The 23888-nt window shown below is 51.7% G+C and overlaps 1 protein-coding gene across 5 annotated transcripts in view; it reads right to left on the reverse strand.

The window, feature by feature from the left end:
- Positions 1 to 23888, reverse strand: part of EGFLAM (EGF like, fibronectin type III and laminin G domains) — a 129632-nt gene that overhangs the window by 17108 nt on the left and 88636 nt on the right. For 2 of the 5 annotated variants that reach the window (XM_070411809.1, XM_070411810.1), the window contains exons 11-19: positions 23233 to 23333; positions 22405 to 22549; positions 18553 to 18742; positions 17572 to 17697; positions 16021 to 16264; positions 10272 to 10383; positions 8548 to 8664; positions 5759 to 5939; positions 491 to 514 (exon numbers count right to left, since the gene is read on the reverse strand). In XM_070411809.1, coding sequence (XP_070267910.1) covers positions 491 to 514; positions 5759 to 5939; positions 8548 to 8664; positions 10272 to 10383; positions 16021 to 16264; positions 17572 to 17697; positions 18553 to 18742; positions 22405 to 22549; positions 23233 to 23333 — 1240 coding nt within the window. Of the gene's footprint in view, positions 1 to 490; positions 515 to 800; positions 874 to 5758; positions 5940 to 8547; positions 8665 to 10271; positions 10384 to 16020; positions 16265 to 17571; positions 17698 to 18552; positions 18743 to 22404; positions 22550 to 23232; positions 23334 to 23888 lie in introns of those variants that run through there. The other 3 variants (XM_070411812.1, XM_070411811.1, XM_070411813.1) reach the window with 2 other exon arrangements.

A 23888-nucleotide genomic window follows, 5' to 3' on the forward strand; every position in this document is an offset into this window, starting at 1 on the left:
GAAGAGAGAATAGCCAGGCAGATGGAGGCGTCTTCTCGGGGCTGCCCATGACCAACATGCCCCTCTGGGTTTGGCTCAACCTCAGGTGGGAGGTGCAGGCAGGGCCTGTCCTTGCTGCTATTGGCCATGGACGTGGGCGGGTGGCCACTAGCTAGGGCTCCCTTGGACTCCTTGAAATGGTCAGGACGTGCTTGTCACACGTCTGCTCTGCACATGGAGCCTCTCAGGGGTCTGTTGAGGCCCGTCCAGCTGCCTGCGAAGCCCCCGCTCAGGAGCTCAGCCCATCCTGAGGCCCAGTGGGGACTCAAGTGCATTCTCAGGGCGGCTCTTCTGGGGAGAGGATGCCCACCACCCTCCAGGGATGCCCAAGTCCCATGCTGCTCCCCCGGGGACCCCTGTGTGTGGTGGCCTGCACATGCCCCAGCTGGCCACGCCTGCCTGGCACCAGCCCAGCGCGCTCTCCGTCTCTCGTAGGACTCACTGTACTTACTGTTGAGACAGTAGTTCCCACACTCTGCCGTGTGCCAGCATGAAACAGAACAGGGAGAGTCAGAATCTCACAGGCATGTAAACCCCCTCTCTGTGCAGATAGGGAACCAGCGCGTTTCCCTCTGACGCCTCGCAGAGGGCCCCCTCGCCTCCCAGCCCCAGCTTCCCATGGCGGGGAGGGTGGGGTGGCGGTGGACCAAGAAGACGTGAATGATAAGTTGTCTGACACCGCTGAGGCTCCCGACCTTGAACCTGAGAGCCTTCCTTTATGTTAAACCTGGAGTAACAGCTCCTGCTAAAAAGCGACTTACCTTGTCCGTCAGTGATTATTACTTTGCTTGGCTCTGGGCTGCGTGTGAAAAAGGAATGATAAGCCAGCCAGCTGCCTCTTCTCTCTCCAGAGCGGAAAACACCAGCCTCGTTCCCACCCCTGCCCGCCCCCCTTTGCAAGACTCCAGAGCCCTGGTCACGGGCGGTGAACGAAGGGCAGGGGAACCGTCCAGAAGTGACACCTCTGAGTACAAAACAGCGACAACACGCCCTCGCTAGTCAGTGTAGACATGTAGGTGTGTGTGCCTTCTGTCCTCAAACGCTGGGGCTGGAGGCGCCCATCTAGCCCGCGGGCCCTTCGTGGTGTGTTTAAACATGGCAAACAGGATTGTATTTAACCGGACCCTTCGTGTCTATGTTGTCACACTGCCTTTTCCCTGTGGCGAAGCCTTGCTGACGCATCCATTGACATGTGTTTTGGTCACTTCCTCACATTTATACCGAAAAGCTTGTGCCGTCCAAGGACACATGGAAGTGCTCCACCCCAGTGAACGGCAGCCTCCAGGCCAAGCACACTGTCCGCCCGGGACTTGCAATTCTCCGCAGACTAGACAGAGTGAAGGGAGGAGCTGGGGTGTTGCCATCCAGCTCCTTCGTGCAGTCACAGGAGGAGCTGGGGTGTCACCCAGCTTTCCCCACAGCCAGGGCTCCGCTCAGCACCACCCTGACATATGGCCATCTACCCGAGGACACGCTTGCTGCCCTGGGCGGCTCCCCATCCGGGCTGGGGCAGCTCCAGGAAGCAGACTCTGTAGCCACAAATAAACAAACAAACAAAAACCTGCTCTACACTAAAGACCAGCTCCTGGGCTGAACAGCAGCAGTGTTTCGTTGTTTAATCCTAAACCACCCCCAGGAAAGAAATTCCCGGTGGTGGGCATCCTTTCTTCCTTTGTGTTTCCATATCCTGAGTTTCGTAAAGCACGGCCTCTACTTGCTGGAACCATTTTTCATACACGGGGACCGAAGAATATTAATCCAAATCAGACCCAACAATATGGCGTGGGATCTACTAAATGCGACATGAAGTGTCCCAAGTGTTGCGTGTGTGGTAGGTCCATGTAGATCAGGCCAGATCCCGTGTGTTAGGACCTTGCGTCCATGAAGAACGCATGCCTGAAGCCCGGGGTGGCCTCAGTGGCTATGGGTGTCAGTGGTGAGCAGCATTAGCTCCCCTGCTACAGAGAAATAGCCCCATCTAGTGGCCAGCAGGGTCCTACACCGCCTGAGTCCAAACTTCTCAGTAATGAGGGGATCTGTCCTATTCCCCAAGCAGCCTGTGTGCTATCGGCTGGGAGAACCCAAGACAAAACAGCTGCATCCTATACCCGTGTCTGGGATACTCAGGGCATAACAAAGGCTCTGAGAAGTCCTGCAGAAGACAGAGCTGTTTAACCATGTTTCCCCAAACTTCTTTGACCACAGAACACCCCCGCCCATTTTGTGCATGTGAATGTATGTGTGTCTGTCTCTCTGTGTGAAAAACAGCCAATAATATTCCTTAGAACTTAAATTCTTGCATGCACTCTGGGAAATACGGCTCTGACTTCTCAGTAACTTGCTTGGCTCTGAGAGCTGTGAGGAACTGGAACGTACGATGGGCACATTTGGATGAGTAGAAAGAAGAAGAAATCTCTAAGGCAGGGGAGCATTTGTTTTGAGGAGGGAGGCCTTGTTGACACCCCTCGGGTGAGATGAGAAGGGGGGCTCAGGATTAGGGTGCTGAGGTTTGAGGTGCAGGAAGGCACCTAAGAGGGAGAGCCCCGAGATGAAGCTGAGGCGACCACCAAAGTCAAGCCTGATGATTTTCTCAGGACCTGAAATCGTGGCTGCGAGTCCGAGAGCTGGTGGGTTCCCGAGGCTGGGAAGAGCGGCCTCATTTCGGCAGCTGCTGCCTCAGGGAGCCCGTGGTGCCCCGGGGGCCCCTGGGGCTCAGAGGACCTCCATGCCCTCCTGCTCCTGACCCTGACCTCTCAGGGACCAAGGGGGCTCCCGAGACCTCCGAGATGGTCAGGGGGCCTCATGCTTCCCTAGGATTTGTCCGAATTTTGGGTCCTAGTCCCCGTCTCCCGACCAGGTCCCAAGTGGATTCACTTGTCTGTCCTCACACACCCTGCACTGGCTAGAGAAACCCGACTCCCGGAGGGCCCCACACCACATTCCTGATGGAGAAGGTGCCCCTGGGTGTGGACTGAATGGGCCTGGTGCTGGAGATTCACCCCACACTGCTCGGTGTACAAGGAAGGGCCTAACTTCCGCAGGGAACAAACACCGGGGTCTTGCTTCTGAAGAATGACCTCGTCTTCAGGCTGGGGGAAAACCCGAATCTTTACATCGACGAGGCTATGAACCACCGTGCTGGATTAGGCAGGGTTTTCTCTGGCCATCAAGATAGACTCCAACTATTCGTGTCTTTCAAGCTAAGAATTTGCCCAAACTTTGAAAATGTTCTTTTGCATCTTTACAGAACAGTGAGAGTGGCCCACTTCCCAGCATTGCCATCCTGACCTGGGACTAGACCAGTGATGGCGAACCTTTTGAGCTCGGCGTGTCAGCATTTTGAAAAACCCTAACTTAACTCTGGTGCTGTGTCACATGTAGAAATTTTTTGATATTTGCAACCATAGTAAAACAAAGACTTACATTTTTGATATTTATTTTATATATTTAAATGCCATTTAACAAAGAAAAATCAACCAAAAAATGACTTCGCCTGTCACCTCTGACACGCATGTCATAGGTTCACCATCACTGGACCAGACGCTTTCCCCAGGATGACAGCCATCTGTGTGCCGCTGTTTGCCTGCTGGGGCCTGGAAGACGTGTTCTGAGCAGCACTAGTCTGCACCCAGAACCCCATCAATCCTCGGAAGCCATATAACGGGAGAGGAAGGTGTTTGCAGGCCCGTCCTCCTCTATGTGAACTCCCCACCCCCCCACCAGCACTGGCAGCAGCTGCCATGGTGCCCGAGGGCCATCTTTTTCTCAAGGCACAAGGAGGTAACGATGGAAAAAGGGGGGCAGCTGATGGCTCCAGCCCAGTGAGCTGCAGAAAGAGGCCTAAATGCCCCCCAGGTCCCCTGCCACTGTCCACTCCTGGGACCTCAGCAGGTAGCCCGGACCCTCAGCGGAGATCTGCCCCTTCATTCTGGTAAAATGTGTTTCTCGTTGAAACTGAACCCACAGTTACAAAGCTATACACCTGAGCTTTGCATACCTTCACGGTTGATGTTCTGTAGCAGGAAGCGAGAGTCAGCAAGATCACACATTACCCTGTCCTTCCTCGAATTCCCGAAGCTGCTGACTGCTCACGGAAGCCTGGCCTTCACACACTGACCATTAGCGTTGGTGTTTAAGGCAGGAGCCAGCTTGCCCTGCCTGTGCCCGAGGGGAGGCCCCGAGATCAAACACTGACCCGTGAAAGCCACACCCAGTTTTCTGAGTGAACGGGCCTCTCTGGAACTGAATCTCGCCAAGTACGCGCTGTTAGCTAACCAGGGATCCCTTGTTGGGATTCTCCTCAGGCTCGTTCACAAATGGGTCTAGGACTTTTCTGTGGGGGGTTATTACAGGGTGAGCTATGTTAATGCACATATTTCATACGATTTGCTATGCAGGTTTCCAAATTCATTTAAGTATAATACTACTGAATCTTCCATCCGGCCACTTGGCATCTTTCATACTTTCCAAGACTCCTGAAAAACAACTCTATCCTCCCATACCCGGAACCATCTGCCCTAACTTCCAGTTTCCCTCTAGGCCCTCCATCCGATGAAAACCAGGAACCAGAAACACACAAGGAAGACAGCACACACCTTCACTTGGGCGGTGCCTGGTGTCCTCTGGGCCTATCCACCTTTTTAAAAATTAGTTCCTAAACAGTGAGGCCATCCTGACCCCTGAACAAGAAGCTCCCCATGGCCCAAGGTGATGCCCATATGAGGGCAGGCCGCCTCTGACACCCTGGTCCCACCTCCCTCCACCCAGTACTTCGCCCTGCTCCAGCTCTCAGGGCAGGTTAGAAGCCGAGCACTAGCCCTGGCTGGTGTTGTTCAGTGGATAGAGCATCGGCCTTCGGAATGAAGGGTCCCGGGTTCGATTCCGGTCAGGGGCACATGCCTGGATTGCCGGCTCGATCCCCAGTCGGGGGGCGTGTGGGAGGCAGCCGATCAGTGACTCTCTCTCATTATTGATGTTTCTATCTCTCTCTCCTACTCCTTTCCTCTCTGAAATCAATAAAAATATATTTTTTTTAAAAAAGGATAGCCCTAGTGGCATTTCTATATGTTAAAAAAAAAAAAAAGGCCGAACACTCAAATGGGTTTTTATTTTTCTCACCGATAGCAATAATGGCTGGTGCTGGTTGAGTGCCCACCCGGCATCCTTCCATGGATTATGCATCGTCTCATTGACCCCGCACACCCTCTGCATTAGATACTATTGCTATTTTTATTCTCACTTCACAATGAGGAAACTGAGGCACAGGGGAGACTGAGGTGGCAGGGAACATAGCACTCTACGGAAGGCTATTAATACTTTCCAAGTACAATTCGTATTTTTCTGTATTTGGTAAGATTTCTTTACTATAACGTTCACAAATGTTTAGGCAAAACATTTACCAGCCTATCAGGATGGGCTCTGGGGGTGCCTCAGATGCAGGGGGGGGGGGTCCTGGAAGCCCCCCTATGTTATGGGCTAACCTTTTGGATGCTGGGCCATGAGGGGATTCTCAGGGAAGGGGCCAGGGCAGTCGGGTGGGAAGCTGTTTACCTCCTGTTACAGGAGGACCTCAGCATTTTCATTGTTAAATAAGCATAGCAGTTTATATGTGATTAGCCATCGACTATGTCACTGAAATCGCTGATGAAAATAACCAGGCTGGCTGGCCTGCTGTCACCAACAGTCCCCTCCCACCCCAGCCCGGCCCCAGCCCACGTACCTTGCTGGCAGTGCAGGCCCTCGAAGCCCAGGGGGCAGTCACACTCGTAGCCCTCCTCCCGGGGCCGGCAGCTGCCCCCATGGGCACAGGGGCCCGCCACGCACGGGTGGGCTGCGTTGTCCACGTTCACGCCGCGGGTGAAGTCGTGTCTCACGTGGATGGCACGGTCGTTCAGGGTGATCTGGGAGAGGAAGCGTAGACAGTCAGGGGCCCGGGAAACACTCGGCGGTGTGTGAAGGGTCCCTTGGCCACTGACCCAGACCACGCACCGCAAGAGCTTCGGGAAGAGGAGACAAGGGCCAGTAGCAGCCGTCGTAGTCCTCAGTGACATGACGCGGGAGCCGACGTGATGGCCGGGGCGTATGGGGGCTGGGCTGTGGTCTGGAAGGCCTGGTGGCTCAGAGCTCAAAGACAAGGCCCAGTCCCTACGAAGCGGGGTCCCCTCCCAGCTGCCTCTCAGAATCGCCGGGGACTTTTAGGAAATAACTAACACCCAGGCCCATCCAGATATCTGAGTGAGAATCTCTGAGGGTGCGACCAGTCATCAGTAACCTGTCCAGGCTGCGCGGAGGTCCTGAGATGCAGCTGAGGCTGAGACAGGGGAGAATCCAGAACAAAGAACCGACACGGAGTGAAGGCTCAGGCGGGGGTGGAGGAGCGGCTTCTCGCTGGACTGCTCTGTTGCCTGACTAATGTCCTGGGGTACTGCCTCAGGCTCCATCAGTGGGGCCCTCCCCATGGTCCCACCCGCTCTCTCTCTTTTTTTTTAATCTTTACCCGAGGATATGTGTTATTGATTTTTAGAAGGAGACGAAGGGAGAGAGAGAAAGAGAAAAGAACATCGAAGTGAGGATGTGAGAGGGAAACATCAATTGGTTGCCTCCTGTATGCACCTGACTAGGGATCAAAACCGTAATCTAGGTATGCGCCCTGATCAGGAGTCGAACCTGCGACCTTTTGGTGTACAGGACAACGCTCCAACCAACGGAACCAACCCGCCAGGGCCCCCCAGCTCTTGCTGGCCTCCTTCCCAGACACTCCTTCCAGGACACTCCCTTTCCCTCTACAACCCCTTCCTCATCATTAAAGAAAAAGAGAGGAACTCAGCTCACATTCCCACCACATGCTGGGCACGCTCACTGGGGTCAGAGTGCTCCGGGCCCCACCCCCTGTTCCCTGCAGGGGGCTCCGGAGAAAGAGGAATTCTAGGAATAGCTTACTGGGCTCCCACCCCAAATGCATACACCCTTTGTTGCCAGCCCTTGACTCAGACTGTGTATCTACCTGAGCTGTTGGTGTTCCATGTGGGGGAGGCTCTGCAGAACTCAAGGAGAGAAAGTGGCCCAGGACACCCCGCCCTGCAGGGGGTCCAAGCAGTTAGCAATGGCATTTCTGGCCACTAACCCCCATTTCCACAGGCTGGCCTGGTCCTGAGCTGGGAGCAAACTTTCCTCGTCCTGAATCTCAGAAGCTGCTGGAGAACAGCCAAACTCTCTCCCTAACCTCCCCCTTTTCATGCCGTGAGTGAAGGGCTGTGAAACTGTCACCGTAGCTGAGACAAGCCATTCACCCTACCCGTCCCCGCACCAGTCACCGCAGGATACAGCACAGCCAAGGCTTTGGCCAGGACCTGGGAGGGGAGGGTGGCCTTCCCCAGAGTGGACAGGAAAGGGCTGTGTGTGCTGTGCCCGGGAGGGGGCCTGCGAGGGTGGGGAGCAGGTGAACCCTCTTAGCACCTCAGCTTGCTTCCCAAGTGAGAATTTCAAACACAAGATTAAACAAGGCCAAACCCACTCAGGGGGTAAGAGGGGGAATAATGGTCTGATTTGAAGTGTCACTGCCACCACCGTTTGCAACAAAGGGAAACACATAGGAGTCAGCAAATAGTGCCTGGACCCCACACGGGACACCCAGAAAGGCTGAGCCCAGGGGCCCTTCCCAGCTCCCAGGAGCAAATCCTGGTAGGACCTGCCTTCCCTGGGCCTCCCCACCTCAGGTTTGAAAGGGTCAATGGCCCACGCCCCACTCCTGGTGGCCGAAGGAAACCTGGATGACGCTAGCACCCAGGAACCCAGCATGCTTCCCTTCAGGTCCCTGTCCCCCAGGGTTTGGGGGCCTGGAGACCTGGCAGGTGAGTCACCCTGCATGTCTGCTGCAGACAGAACTCCCTCTTCTCCTACCTGAGAGTCATGGCAGGGCAGCCCCCGGGGAAGGAGGAAGAGATGAAGATGAGTGGGGTCCGTGCCCTGTGTCTGTCACTAGCTGAGCGGCTTCCTTCTGCACCTTCTATGGAAGGACACTAAGCTACGCTCTTGAGAACTGGGTTACGTGATTGAAGAACTGGGTTATGTGCCTGATGAACCACTGCTAAAGTGGGGGGTGGGGAGGGGCAACGAGAGTTGGTTCTTGCCTTCAGCAAACTGCCCGGTAAGCTACAGAGAAGCGTAGAGCCAAGAGTTGCTATTAGATCCATACACCTCCTTCCCTTTCGTGGAAGCTTTGGAAGCGACCTGGGGCCAGTCCCAGGATATGTTTGTGGATTTGCTGGAAAAATGCATCTTCCTCGAGTTGCGTTCATGCTATGTCTGCTGGGCACAGACCCAGGAACGGACTGACACTTTATAAGACGTGGGGTTGGAAAGCTTGCTGTGAACATGAAATCTTAAATGTGTCAAAACTCTCTCAAAATGTCCCTGGGTGCAGCGGGTTGAGCATTGGTCACAATTCTCAATCCCACTGTCTGGAGTCAAGGTCACACAGCAACCAGGAGCAAGCGAGCCCGTCCGTACCTTCTGGATGCTCCCGCTGAAGGGCCTGAGGATGCCCGACTTGTTCTTCACCTCCTTGTAACTGGGGACTCCGCCAATAAAGATGTCCGTGTTGCAATTAATCTGCGTGAAGCCGCCCTGCCAACAGGTGAAACACAAAACACGGTGTAACGTTGAGAAAAGATGGTCAAGACTAGCACATGCGCCCTCGGGTGCCCTGGAGACCCATCAGGACAATCTGTCTTCATGTTGGTCTGACGCTCACAGTGCTTTGCGTGGCCCCTCACCACCTCTTTGGATGTTTTTAAATTTCATAGCCTCCCTGAGACTCAGGTTCACCATCTACAAAAGGGGAACTGCAGTATCTTCCTCACAGATGCGGATGCGTCACAGCAAAGGGGTGGATGCTCAGCCAGCAGGACCCCGCCGCCCCCAGGTTGATGGCCTCCACCCTGTCCGTCTCACATGGGGCACACAGCCTGTGATCTCAGTGAAACGGGAGCAAGAGAGACATGGACCACTGCTGGGCAGGAGCCTGGGAGTGGCTCGCCCTGCCTCGTCCCGACCCCTGGTGCCCCCAGTCTGGGTCTCAGACGGAAGCTGCTGCTGGCCATGGACGGACATGGAGCATGAGTAGGAAGTGATGAGCCGCTGGTACCTGGGGCTGTGTGTGACGGACTGGGCGCAGTCTCGCCCCTCCTGGCACTGAGCTGGACACACACCCCTCACTCAGCATGGCCGGCTATTGTTATATTCAGGCACCACAGCTCTTCCTTCATCAGATCACAGACTGAACTGTCTCTGTCGCTAACCTTCAGGCTGTTTGGGATTCTTCTAATTCCCAAGGAGGTTCAGGACAACCCCCTTCCCCTGCTGTCCCCAAGGTGGTTCCCAGACACGTGTGTCTTTTTTTTCTCTCTTCCTCCACCAAATACCTCTGTCCCCACCCAAAGTCCCTTTTCTTTTCTTTTCTTTTTTTCTGCCAATCCATTTTCTCACCAGAATACCCACATTCACCATTGCCCTCTTTAAATCTTGCAATGCACAAAATAAAGTCTTAGGATTTAAAATACTTGCAAACATTGTTTTAGGCATCTGTACATTTTTGGGGTGTGCAGAGTCCTAGTAGGCTATAGCTTAAAGCAAATCTCTCCTTTCTCTTCTTAAAAATGCCATTTTCCTTCAGATATATCCTTGGAAATGAAATCAAGTAGTAAACTTAAGTAGAAATTCAGGCCATGAAAGTACAATATAAATACTACTAATAAGTAAAGCTAAACAGTGCTGACCCTATGCCAGGGACTGTTGTGTGTGACATATATCAATATTCTAATTTGCACAACTCCATGAGGTAGGACTATTATTACCCCCCATTATATAGATGAGAAAACACAAACTCAGAGTCTGAGATCACATTACTGGTAAGTAAAGGGAGCCAGATTTTGAACCCCGAAGTCTGGTTTCAGAGCCTACTGTATACACGCCCACAGGAACAAAGGGGGCGGCCGGCAATGCTTCAGGGGCTGCACTTGTATTCGCTCACTGAATCTGTGAGCTGCCCTGTGAGGCGTCTACTGCTACTGTCCGTGCTCACAGCTGAAGAAGAGAAAAGTTAAGTAACTTGCCAGGTCGGGGGCTCGGGTGCAGCCCAGGCAGCCTGGCCCTGGCATCCATGTGCTTAACCACTTTGTCACCAGAAAGGAAACAGCCCCCACACACCGTCAGGAGCACAGGTGAGTCCTTACCTCCGCCATGCCCTCCACCACCTTCTGCTTATCCACCTGCAAGATGCCGTTCTTCGCTGTGCGAGATACACGCAGCTCGTGCCAGCGGCCGAGGGCGAGGGACTCTTCACTCCTGCGGAGGGAGGGAGACTGGGCGTGGGTTAGCATCCTCCGGGTTATGAATGCTGTTCATCGATCCGGCTCCGATGACACGGATGCCAACCTCAGCACCTCACGCTGCTCGGCAAAATAAAACGATCCTTCCTACTTAGTGGACACAGCAGTGTCCGCCCCACTTACCGGACCCCTTCACGGTAGGAACGTTGCATTCATTATCTTATTTATTCCTTACGGCGGGCCTGAAGCGGGGTAGGAGGAGCCTTGTTTTTTAGATGAGGGGTGGCAGGAGGGTAAAATGTGATCATTGTGGCACACAAGCCTTGAAGAAGAAGAGTTATATGGGCTATGGAGTAAAACAGAGATTCCTTGGTGTACTGATGTCTTGCAATAACCGCTGAAATACATAGAAAATAAGATGAATGGATGGATGAATGGGTGGATGGAAAAAAGTAAAGAAAGGAGGAAGGAAGGAAGGAAGGAAGGAAGGAAGGAAGGAAGGAAGGAAGGAAGGAAGGAAGAAAAGGAAGGCTAGATGTGGGATAAAGCCAATATAACAAAGCATTAACTGTGGACCATAGGAGGTGGGTATGATGTTCACTGTACTCTCCTACCAACTTCTATGTTAGAGAGTTTTCGTAATAAAACGCTGGGGCAAGGACAGGTTGCGTGTTCTCTGAGACTGTGAACAGGATTAAAAGTAGTTTAAAAATTCAGTTTTAAATTCCAGGTGGAAGCACTTTAAGTTTAAGTGAAGCTGGTCAGAGTCCTGCACATTGCTTTTCACAGGGCGGCGTACGAGGAGTGTCCCCACGCGTCTGGATGTCTAGCGGCGCGGTCCCTGGCCTCCGCTGCAGCTCCAGCTACTCTGGGGTCCCGGGCGATCGCCGGGAAGCCATCAGGAATACCAATGCGCCCCGTGACTGAAAGGTCGTCACCCCTTACTTGATTTTTCGCACCGGCAAATGCTTTTGTGATTTGTCCTTCGCAATTAGGATTTAATCACCTTGGCTAAATCAATAGGCAATAAAGCACCCAGCGGCACTTCAGCTGGCCCGTGTCCACACAGGAACGGCGCCTCGGTCCTGCTCTCACCCCGCAGAGGTCATTTCCTGCAGATACGCGGCTCGCTCAGCCCGGCCGTATCGATCACGGCCGTCGCTGGCTCCTTACAATTGTCACCATTTTTTAATCCAGCTCATAATGAATTGGACCACCGCACCCTTTTCCTCAAGTTAAAACGCTGCGGCCCATTCCACAACCTCCTGTAGGTCAGGCTTTCACAGAATTTGCTTAACTGAGCAGGACGTCTTTGGAATGGTTTGTAACATAAATCTCTCCCAAAGGGGTGTCTGAAACCCCATCAGTGATCGCAGTGGTCCGTTTGCCCTGGAGCCTCCTTTTCATCACCCCAGAGCCTCAAGGATTTTGTTTCTTTTTTTTTTTTTTTTTTTTTTTAAATATATTTTTATTGATTTTTTTACAGAGAGGAAGGGAGAGAGATAGAGAGTTAGAAACATCGATGAGAGAGAAACATCGATCAGCCGCCTCCTGCACATCTCCTACTGGGGATGTGCCCGCAACTCAGGTACATGCCCTTGACCGGAATCGAACCCGGGACCCCTCAGTCCGCAGGCCGATGCTCTATCCGCTGAGCCAAACCGGTTTCGGCAAGGATTTTGTTTCTAAGCACCTTTCCCGACAGGCAGGAAAACAATAACTTATTATTATTATTTTAATATATTTTTATTGATTTCAGAGAGAAAAGGAGAGAGAGAGAGAGACATTAATGATGAGCATCATTGATCAGCTGCCTACTGCACGCTCCCTCCTGGGATTTGAGCCTGCAACCTGAGTATGTGCTCTGACCAGGAATGGAACTGTGGCCTCCTGGGTCATAGGTTGATGCTCAATCGCTGAGCCATGCCGATCAGGCGAAATTATTATTTCCTAATTAAGAACTACTCTTGTCAAAAGTAAGCACAGATCCAGAGTCAACTAAAAAAAAAAAAAAAAAAAAAGTAGGCACAGAATTAGGAAGAGCAAAGCTGGTCTTCTGAGGTCCCATGAATCTGACCCCCGCCACAGCTTAGCTGCATTGCTGAGGTGCAGGGAGCAGTCTGTCCAGGAGGGGCGCTGATGAGCCACAACCCTCCCTGGCTCCTGCCGGTCATTCCTTATCCAGGATAGAGCCACTTGAAAGTACAAGGTGGTGTGCAAGGCGCCTTCCTTTCTCAACTTGACAAATAGTTCTTAGCGAACACTTAGACTGGTTGCATACTAATCACGTGTAAACTGAATCAATTAAATACCCCCTCAGAGTTGTCTTAAGACACCGGGTGTGGGAGACCAAGATGGCGGCGTAGGTAAACACCGGAGACCGCTGCCGCAAACAACCATTTCAAAAATACAACTAAAAGACTGAACGGACATCACCCAGAACCACAGGAAGGCTGGCTGAAGAGAGACTCTACAACTAGAAGGAAAGAGAACAGCAAATCGAGGCTCAGAGGCGGCGCAGTGTGGAAAATACAAAGGTACCGAGGTGCGCGCGCAAAGCGGGCTGGTGGCTGAGGGCGCGGTTGTCGTTTTCTGCCGGGAGTGAGTCTCAGACTCTGGGCTCCAGATCCGGGCGAGTCTCTAGGGACCCAGACTCAAACGGGAGAAGCGGGATTATCCGGCATCAGTTGGGACCTGAGGGCAGCTTTCTCTCCGAGGTTTGCAGCGGCTGCCGGGGTTCTGAGAAGCAGAGCCTCTGGGAACGGGACTGAGCGTGGCCATAACTGCTCCCTCCGCCCGCCCTGTTGATCCCGCCCCGCCCAAAACCTGCGCACAGCCATTTGCCGATCGCCTCAGGCAAAGGCTGGATTAGCGCCTCCCCAGAAGGCAGACGTTTTCCATACAGCTGATTCCTATAGCCAGCCGGCCTGGTGGTCAAACCCCTCTAGTGTTAACTACAACAATTAAGGCTTGGCTAGAACAAGACTGCGCACAGAGACCACAAGGGGGTGCACCAAGAAAGCATAAAAGATGCGGAGACAAAAAAACATGACAGAAATGGAGGATATGGAGCTAAGAATCGCAATTTTGAGGGCTTGCCATAAATTTGTGCAGAGCCTCACGAAAACTAATGAGACCCTCGATGCTACGATAAAGAAATTAGAAAGTAAGCATACACGGACTGAAATAAAGAATATTATACCCAATAGCAGACCAGAGGAGCACAATAATCAAACCAAAGATTCGACAAAAAACACCCAATTGGAAAAGCAAAATGAAAAAAGAATCCGAAAGTGTGAAGATAGTGTAAGGAGCCTCTGGGACAGCTTTAAGCGGTCTAATATCAGAGTCATTGGAGTGCCAGAAGATGAGAGACAGCAAGATATTGAAAACCTATTTCAAGAAATAATGGCAGAAAACTTCCCCCACCTGGTGAAAGAAATGGACTTACAGGTCCAAGAAGCGCAGAGAACCCCAAACAAAAGGAATCCAAAGAGGACCACACCAAGACACATCATCATTAAAATGCCAAGAGCAAAAGACAAAGAGAAAATCTTAAAAGCAGCAAGAGAAAGAGGCTCAATTACCTACAAGGGAATACCCATACGACTGTCAGCTGATTTCTCAACAGAAACTTTGCAGGCCAGAAGGGAATGGCAAGAAATATTCAAAGTGCTGAATACCAAGAACCTACAACCAAGATTACTTTATCCAGCAAAGCTATCATTCAGAATTGAAGGTCAGATAAAGAGCTTCACAGATAAGGAAAAGCTAAAGGAGTTCATCACCGCCAAACCAGTATTATATGAAATGCTGAAAGGTATCCTTTAAGAAGAGGAAGAAGAAGAAAAAGGTAAAGATACAAATTATGAACAACAAACATGCATCTATCAACAAATGAATCTAAGAATCAAGTGAATAAATAACCTGATGTACAGAATGAACTGGTGATTATAATAGAATCAGGGACATAGAAAGGGAATAGACTGACTATTCTTGGGGAAAAAGGGGTGTGGGAGATGCGGGAAGTGACTGGACAAAAATCATGCACCTATGGATGAACACAGTGGGTGGGGAGTGAGGGTGGAGGGTGGGGTGGGAGCTGGAAGGAGGGGAGTTATGGGGGGAAAAAAGAGGAACAAATGTAATAATCTGAACAATAAAGATTTAATTAAAAAAAAAAAAAAAAAAGACACCGGGTGTGTTTGCAGAACCAGGGGTACAAGCACATCTGTCCATCCCCCACGGTGGGAGGAGTCACTGATGGGCAGGGGTTCAGCCATAAGGGCAGAAACAAACTGGCCTTTCGAAGAATTGTGGAAATCCGATGCAGCGATTTCCTATCAGCCATGAACTACGACCAGCAGCTCAGGGCTACGCACGGCTGTAACATCTCACCCACATGCTCTTTCTGTAAAAATGACAGCCCAGCAAGATGAGTGGATCGACTATGACCTGCAATCACCTTCAAAACAACAGCAAGCTCACTGATTCCCTGCTGCGGGGCCACTCGGAGGCAGGCGTCCCCTGAGCCCCAGCAGAGAAGAGGTGGACACACGTGGGAACGAGACACACAGCCTCCGGGGAGGAAGGAAAAGCTGCCAGGGGAGGAACACAGTTAAGAGCGAGACACAAACAAACAAGAAAAATGTCTGCACTGCCCGGGACTCACAGAGGTACTGACACGGCACTGCACCATCGATCTGAGTAAATTCACACCACAGACCAGGCAGCTGAGGGAAAGTTCTGACAACTCAGAACCAATTCCGCAGGCGCCAGCCAGCACTCGAGGCATCGATTTACCGCCACGAGTGCTATTGAGCCTCCTCGAGCACACTGGTCAGAGGGGGGCCTTTGCACCTGCTGGGGACTCGTGCCAGAGCACGGGGAGCGGTGAAAGACTCGCTAAAGCGCAAGTCACCACTGAAGCAACGGCAAAAAGGAAAGTCAAAATGCAAAGCGAAGCCACCAAGGACATTTCTGTTCATTCAATTTCTGTTAATAGTTTTAAAAAATATATTTTAATTGATTTTTAGAGCGAGAGGAAGGGCAGGAGAAAGGGAGGAGGAGAGAGAAACTTCGATGTGAGAGCACATCATCAATTGGATGCCTCCTGCACACCCCCTACCAGGGAATTGAGCCCGCAACCTGGATATGTGCCCTGACTGGGAACCGAACTGGCCACCTTTTGGTGCATGGGATGAAGCTCAACCACCTGAGCCACACCGGCCAGGGCCCTGTTAGTACTATTTTACTGGTCATCGTTTATTTGCTAAGCTCCCACCAAGTGACGCTCGGGGCAAGGTGCTGATTCATTACAACCCATCCCATCTCTGCTGAGGGCACGGTGTGACCCCACGTGGAGAGGAAGGCTGCCACCCTCCCCCTCCCCCGCTGAAGCAATCCCGTTTTCCTTAGCTTCAAGGAGAGAATCGGCACCTCTTGGGCAGCCATGTAAGAAAAGGGAGCCTTGCAGCAGGCCAGCACAATGGACAGGAAGCCTGCGATCATATTAGTCAGGAGAGGTTTCGGGAAGGAAAACTGCAGGGGAGACAGGGAGGGCACACACTGTGGAATGACATGCACCTTTTCCCAGCGTGGCTGCAGTCTGGCTTTTTGGGGAAGGGGAGCCCCTAAAGCTCTCAGCCCTTACCTGAGCACAGCAGTCCCGGAGCCACAGTCAAAGCGGAACTCCACGTGGCCCCCCGCCAGGTTGATGGACAGGAAGTCTCTGCTGCCCGTGTCGTGGCTGTACAGGAGGACGCCATCGCCCGAGTCCGGCCGGAAGGTGATCTCAAACTCCATGAAGGACAGGTACCGCCGGGGCTCCAGGGGCCAGGGCGTGGCAGCGTAGGACCTCAGGGACTCTCTGAACTGAGGAACGGTCAGGGTGAAAGCTGAAGAGACAAGCATGCGGTCAGAGACCCCTCTGTGGCAGAACTAGCCGTGTTCTTTTCCCCTGGGCACTACCCCGTCGTGAGGTGGGTGGGCTCACTGAACTCTGGCCAGTGGCATGAGGCTGGGAGCATAACACCTATGCAGGTAGGGCCCCTAGAACTTGCCTCCATCCTGCCTGTGTTCCCTCTCCCCACCTGCTGGCTGGACGCAGGATCAGAGGACTGTGTCCCTGAATGACTGCGTGGAGCAGCCAGCCCACCACCGCCAGCACCTCCAAGCTATGCAGCCATGTGAACTGTGAGCAAGGATCGGCCTGTATTACGTTAGGCTACGGAGATACGAGATGGCAGGTAACAGCCTCACTTACCCCAACTTCTATGCCCTCTTCTAGGTGGCATGAGCTTGTTTAAAAAATATTTTTTCATTTATTTCAGAGAAGGGAGAGGGAGAGAGAGATAGAAACATCAATGATGAGAGAGAATCATTTATCAGCTGCCTCCTGCATGTCCCACACCAGGGATCAAGCCCACAACCTGGGCATGTGCCCTGAATAGGAATTGAACTGTGACCTTCTGGTTCATAGGCTGATGCTCAACCACTGAGCCATGCTAGTCGGGTAGTGACATGAGATTTTACATTATACAGTGTTACAAAAACTTTCTCCAGTATGGCGTCTTAAGTCCAAATCTCAATCGCTGGTGGAAAAGTTAAAACACATTCAATTCTGTGTGGTTTTCCAAAATCTTTAAAAATTTTCAATTCTCTTATATGTATATTTGTGTGTGAACGTGTTTCCATGTATGTACACATATGTGTGTGTGTAACTGATTATATATGTTTTTATATAATCAATATATACGTTATTGAGAGGTGGGATAATTCAGCAGAGAAGTGCAAAGAAAATGACACAAGATCATTCTCGTCCCATCGCGGGGTTGATGTTTCTGGGCGTGCCTTCCCAACCTCCCCTCCGAAACTCTCAGATATTCTAAGCAGCATCAACTGACAATGCTTTGAACTGAGCCGGGAACAGGCCACACGAATATAAGCTCTTCAAAGTTATTTGAGGGCCAAGAGGAGCCCCCAAAACCTGACCCGGGAACATCTTAAAATGAGGTTTGGTTTGACACTGGCACTTTAAGACACTCTTCCTTAAAGAAAAGAAAAAGATTCTCTCAACCATCCCGGGAAGCAATGTTAATCCCAGAAACACATACGGGCTTTGCTCAAAGTACACCGATGAAAATTCACATCCTCATCAATTAACAAGCAGATAGAAATCGCCATCAACTTGCTTCTTTCTCACCGTCCTCGCAGTGACGCCCTTTAAATCCCAGGGGACAGAGGCAGATGTAGTTGTCAGCTCTGACGGCCGTGCAGGTGCCGCCATGGATGCACGAGGTCTCGTCACAGATCCCGCTGCTGCACTCACCTAGACACAGAACGGATCACACAGCCGCTTCGTGGCCAGCCAGCCAGTCAGCCCAAGACCCCAGAGCTGGCCACGCCACTGCTCAGGCTCTGCACCGACACAGTGGGGCTCCCACTCCTGCAGATTCACACCTCCTAGAGCTGCACGCCAGCCTTCTGCATGGGTGGCACCTACGCTTCCTCTTCACTGGGTTCTCGCTGTTCTTTCTGAACAGCCACAGAGACTTTAAAACATGGTGGACACAACAGATTTGGGGGCAACTGTTCGACTGCTGACGGGGGTGGCCGAGTTGTTTTGGCATTAATTCCTCTCTCTGTTGTTCCCACGAGAGTGAGTCAATCCCCGCAATGTGAACAGAGTGAGATGTTGGCAGTGTCCTAAGTTGTGTGGTCCAGTTACCTAAAGTGCTGCCTCCTGCTGGTTGAACATTGCGTCAACCAAGCTCAGCACTGAAGGAGCTCAGCAGCGACGTCTAAGCTTACGAACTGGCCTCACTCAGGGCCGCCTCAGTCTGCAGCAGCGAGGGGCAGGGAGGGCTCCATGAGGCCTCAGCATGTGACTTCAGCATCCCTGTTTCTACCGGAAAGTTATGATCTTATGAGGGAGAGAAAGTGGTCGCGAGTAAAAGTGCTCACAGGTTCAACATCAGATGGGCTGGTTAGTTCTCTTAACCAAACACATCAGAGAGGCCCATGGGGGGGTGTACTTGGTCATTTTCAAGGGCAGGTCACCAGATAATGCAAACACAGCCCCCCACAACTCACCCCCCACACCCACCTGCAACTCACCCCCCACACCCGCCCACACCAAAAAGGCACCCAAAGGAGCACCCCTGCCCACCTGGCACCCACTTACCCACATCGGCCCCACTGAGGGCTCGCCCCAGGGGCCAGGGCCGCATGTCCACTCTCTCCCCATTCACCGTGAGCGACTGCACGCAGCCTTGAAAGCCTCGGTCCGTTCCTGTGGCTCTGACCAACCAGTAAGTATTGGGAGCCCCACCAAGATAAAGAGGCGTCCGGAAGGTGATTTTAGTATACTGGCCCTTTAAGAAAGAGGAAAACCGTGATTCACGAACCAACACCCAAAGCCAAAAACGCAACTGATTTTAATGAGGGGCATGATCAGGATGTAGCTTACAACCATCGTATTTATCTTTAAGGCCCTGCCCTGCAGCAAAATTAAACCCATGGTCACCGCAGGAGACGCAGTGAGCTTCTCGGAGGGCTGTTTCGAGAAAGGAGGATTTTGGAAAGCCTAGAAAGGAGGGGAGGGGAGCAGAGCCAAGAGCAACCCAGCAGGCTGTGCACCAGGCTGGGCCTCCAAAAACAACGTTCTCCTTCCAGTCCTGACACCAGCGTACTGTGGACCTCGGAGGGGTCACAGGGCTGCTCTGTGTTCCGAAGGGGATCATACTTCGTGTGTGTGGACGTAGGCTAACATCTACCCTCTCTCCTTCCTGCTCACCTTTACACTACATCCTGCAGGAAACACTGGACAGGGCAAGGGGATTAGCAAGCAGATTTTGTTGCAAAATATTTTGAAATTTGCTCATGGATAGGACGTTTGCTTGTTTTTTAAGTGTTATTACAGTTAGGTGGAGACATTTCCAGTTTTACAGCAGACCGCAGCCTGGACCGCAGCTTGTGAGGTTGTAAAACACAGACCTGAACGTCAGGTGGGACGAGATGAAGGCACCCGTGGCCACGCGCTTCTGCGATTATGGAAATATCTCATTCATGTGGATGAATGGCTACATGGAAGGGGGTTGGGAGAAGGCACGCCGCCAGACTCATAAAATGCCCAGAAGTTAAGCCACTGAAATGTCTTCTTTATCCTTTATACTTTTGTTACCATAAAGTAGAAGATCCAGTCATGGCTTTATCTCTGCTAATCTATATATATATAAAAGCCTAAGTGATCGTTCAACCAGTAGCTATGACATGAACTGATCCCCAGGGGGCAGATGCTCAATGCACAGGCATAGAAACATGGAACAGACTATCGAGTCTCAGAGGGAAGAGGTGAAAGGGAGAGGGCAGGAAGAGATTAACCAAAGATCTTATATGCATACTAGAGGCCCCGTGCACAGATTCCTGCACCATTAGAGTCCCTCGGCCTGGCCTGCGGGGATCGGGCCAAAACTGGCAGTCTGACATCCCCCAGGAGGTCCTGGATTGCAAGAGGGTGCAGGCCAGGCCGAGGGACCCCACAGGTGCACGAATCCATGCACTGGGCCTCTAGTGAACAGATAAGACTCCTTGGTAAACAGTACACTGACCATGAGCTGGGAAGAGTTAAGTACGTGCAGTGAAGCTTAAGGATTGTTGGCCAGCCACCGACATGCTGCTCTGTTACAGGGATTGGGTGCCCTGTTGGCTTATTTCATCCACATCCTCCGGATTTGCTCCTTCCGGATCCCATATCCACCCTCTGGCCCTGCTCCCTGACCCGAGACCATGGCAGGGGCCTGAGAGCTCCCACCCTTTCTCCTTGGTGGCTGGTTCCTTGGAGGCTCCATTCACAACACCCCAGGCAACAGTCTTTGAGCCTGGCCTTTACCTGCTCTGAGGAGGGCTGCCTTCAGGCCCCTGGAGCCTGCTTTGCCTGCTTATGCAGAGAATTGGGATTGCCCCCGAGTTTGCATTCCCCCAGCACAGCCCTTAACAGTTTCTAATGAGTGCAGAAGTATGAAAATCCAATTCGCTGGCTTTGGGCTGGAGTCACCCGAAGGTGTAAGGTATCCTCAAGCTCCCTGTGGGGTCAGGCTGCAGCCGCGCCCTGAAGGGGTCCGCCTGAGAGCTCACCTATGCCTACTTTCGCCCTTCTCCGTCCATCTCTCCCTCCCTTACAGGTTCCTATGGCAACACTATGTTAATGCACCATTTGCACAAGACTCCTTCTCTGGCCTGTCTCTGAGGAACTCTATCTTAAGACAGAGTCATTTTCTCCCGAAGGCCGTTTATTCAACATTCCACATCTGTGGTCCTGCTCATACAACTTGCTTAGCCCGTCCTGGGAGTAGAGAGACAAATGTTGCCCTGAGTATCCATACAATTATATGCTTCTTGCAATTAATTCTCACAGTATTAAAATCAGACTTTTAGGGTTAGAAATAATATGAAAACTCATACAGCCCAAGCTCCCGTTGGCTGCTGGATTCCTTGAACATCCCTCCCAAAGGTTCTGAGAAGTTTCTTTTGGAACATCCCCTCAGACAGGGAGCCATCTCCTGAGAAAGTCTGTTGTGCGTCTGTACACCTGTGTGTGATTAGGTAAAGCTACAATTGGCTCTCTGTGGCTCCCCCATTCAGCATCAGCCTTGGGATCACAGAGTAAATCTTTCTTCCCCAACACTTTCCCTTTGACTCTGATGAAAAGCTACCTCCACACCTTCATTTTCTTTTCTCCACACTAAACAACGCTCCTTCAATCAATCATTCCAGGGACTTCAAGTCAACTTCCTGTTTCATTGACTGCTTGTTGCACATGCTCCAGTTTTTCTGTAAACCTTTGAGAGTCTGGTCACAGATCTAAAAACAATCCTCTTCGAGGATCAGTCACCATTAGAGCTCTGGAAGCTATATAGTCACCAGAATAAAATAGAATTATCACTTCCCGTTTTCTAGATGGTATGCCTCTATTAATGTAACCTATCATTTCATTAGCTTGTTGTTACTACATGGTTCTGTTTATTAACCTTCATAGAACCTCCTTGCTTTAAATTGAACACCATTTTCAGAGGTATTGCTCCTTCATCCTGTTTTCATGTTAGCATTTTGGACCCAAGTTCAAAGCCTCTTTATTCCTATCAAACTTAAGTTTAATCATATGGGCCTATTGTTCTGGCATGGATGTGACTCTGTAGTTCATTTATTCTGTCTTTTCCTTCCTTAGAAATGTATGCATGTGATCTCACTGGATTCACAGTCATTATCTTGAATTTCTGTTCCTTTGGAACCATCAGGGTCCACATGACCGGGGCTCAGCAAGGCATAGCCCTTCATTTAACATGTCTCGCCGGCACAGAGGAGCGAAGAGCCCAGGCAGGGAGGAAGCTCTCCACAGATACACAAAGGCCTTCTAGCTACATTTTCCCTCAGAGAATACGGACAGCTGACTGATTATAATTACAGGTTCGGTTCCTTGGCAGGTTGCTAACCCAAACTGTTTATTCCAAACACAGTCCTAAAATTTCCCCAAGCATGACAAATATGTGAACACCTGGGCGATTTGCTGAGTAGCCCAATGGTTAAATTATTTCACCACTTCCTATAATCATGGTCCCCAAAAAGGTAGGTGAATGCACGATTCCTGCAGATTGAACCAAGTGAATGTCTTGGAATTATTTCCTAAAGCTGCAGGATTACGACACCCCGTCTCAAAAGCCAGCTTCGCATCTGGCACTGATTGTGGCTCTCCCTCTGCCCCAGGCCTTCCTGTCCTTGTGGAGAAAGAACCTGTCCCTGGGCGCCCACCGCGATGATGCTTGCAGATTCCGCTCTCCTGGGTGGACGGGGGATGGATGTGTGCCCTGACAGCGCCCCTGGGGTGGCGCGATCCCACAGGAGCATGCCAGAGCTCCGCTCCATGAACAATGGCTCATCTGGAGCCCGAGTCCTGCCAAGTGTGCTTCCGCTCTGTCATGGGCCCTCAAGATGCCTCTGGTGGGTGCCAGGTGGGTGGGCAGGGCATGCGGGGACTCACCTGGGACTGGCCCGTCACCGGCGTGTTGTTGTTTAGCTGCAGCAGCCCGTCCAGCCCATCTCTGTAGAGCATGACCGTGTGCCAGGCCCCTAGTTTGATTTTGGTCTCACTTACAATGATGGCAACCCCAGTTCCACAGTTAAACCTGTGGAGGAGGAAAAGGAAAGATCCTTTGACCAATCAGCTCGTTGTGTATTCAGATCCCACAAACATCATCTCAGGCTGGCGGCCTCTCTGGGAGCCAATGTGATCAGAATTAGGTTTACAAGCACCAGGGGCAGCTTAAATGTGTGCACGGAAGAGCTAGGGCCTGTTCTCTGGGATGACGTCAGTCTAGTCGGTCTGGTTCTCTTCACTCTGTCCACATGTGGGTGCTCAAGAAACACTTGCTGTTGAATGAATGAATGGTTGTCAGGTACCTGATTCTGCAAAAGGTCACCTGTGGCTCTGATGCTGCAGTATTTACTAAACTGGCCCACGTTCACCTTATGCACACTGTTCCCTGTCTACAAAAACCCATTCTGGCCCAGCCTGCGTGGCTCAGCGGTTGAGTATCGACCTATGAACCAGGAGATCATGATTTGATTCCAGGTCAGGGCACATGCCTGGGTTGTGGGCTCAACCCCCAGTGTGGGGCGTGCAGATCCAGCTGGTCAATGATTCTCTCTCATCATTGATGTTTCTATCTCTCTTTCCCTCTCCCTTCCTCTCTGAAATCAATAAAAACATTTTAAAAAACACCATCTGCATTTACTTTTTTCACACTATAAAAATGGAAATATAACATAAGGTGGCATTACAATAGCTGTGGGTTTTCGGCGGAGTTACCTGAATTGGAGTGAGCGTCGGATGATGGCCAGGGCCATGAAGTCACCCCTCTCGTGTTCGCTCTCCCCACAGTAGAGCAGTAAGCCGTCCTCCGCCTCTGCCTATCGGACAAACAAAAGCCACGGGGACCATGAGCACCGCCCGGTCCATAAGACGCCACCTGGAAACACTCATGAGCATGAACCCTGAGCGTGCTCCTCTGCGGGCCTACCAAAGGGACAAGCACGTGGAGTCCAGGGAATCCCCAGGTACCTGGTTCCAGCACCCGGATGGCAGTGGTACAAACTGTGTGAGGAATGTCAAGGAAGCGACAAAGGGGAGGCCGCCTCGTGTTCAACCTGCTCTTTGCTTGTTCCCTGGACCCACCAGCAGAGCCTCAGGGAAACCGCGGCAGAGACCAGGCCACGGACAGGCTGCTCTTGTCTCATCAATGCTCTTCTCGCCAGTGGTTTTCCTTTATTTTGGTTTTTACTTCCCTCCCTCTGAGAAGCGTGCAAATTTGCTCCTCCCCTTCTCTCAGGAGGACAGGACAGTGAAAACAGCTCATCTGACAGCCTGGTTTGCTTTCTACCCATGCAGGCTCTCCTGGAGTGCGACCCATCATCTTCTGGGCACTCAGCATAGTGACCGTGCCCTGGCCGGGTAGCTCAGTTGGC

The sequence above is a fragment of the Myotis yumanensis genome, unplaced genomic scaffold, assembly GCF_028538775.1.
Source record: "Myotis yumanensis isolate MYYU_CA2020_CCGP unplaced genomic scaffold, mMyoYum1.0.hap1 SCAF_4, whole genome shotgun sequence".
Taxonomy (NCBI): Eukaryota; Metazoa; Chordata; class Mammalia; order Chiroptera; family Vespertilionidae; genus Myotis; species Myotis yumanensis.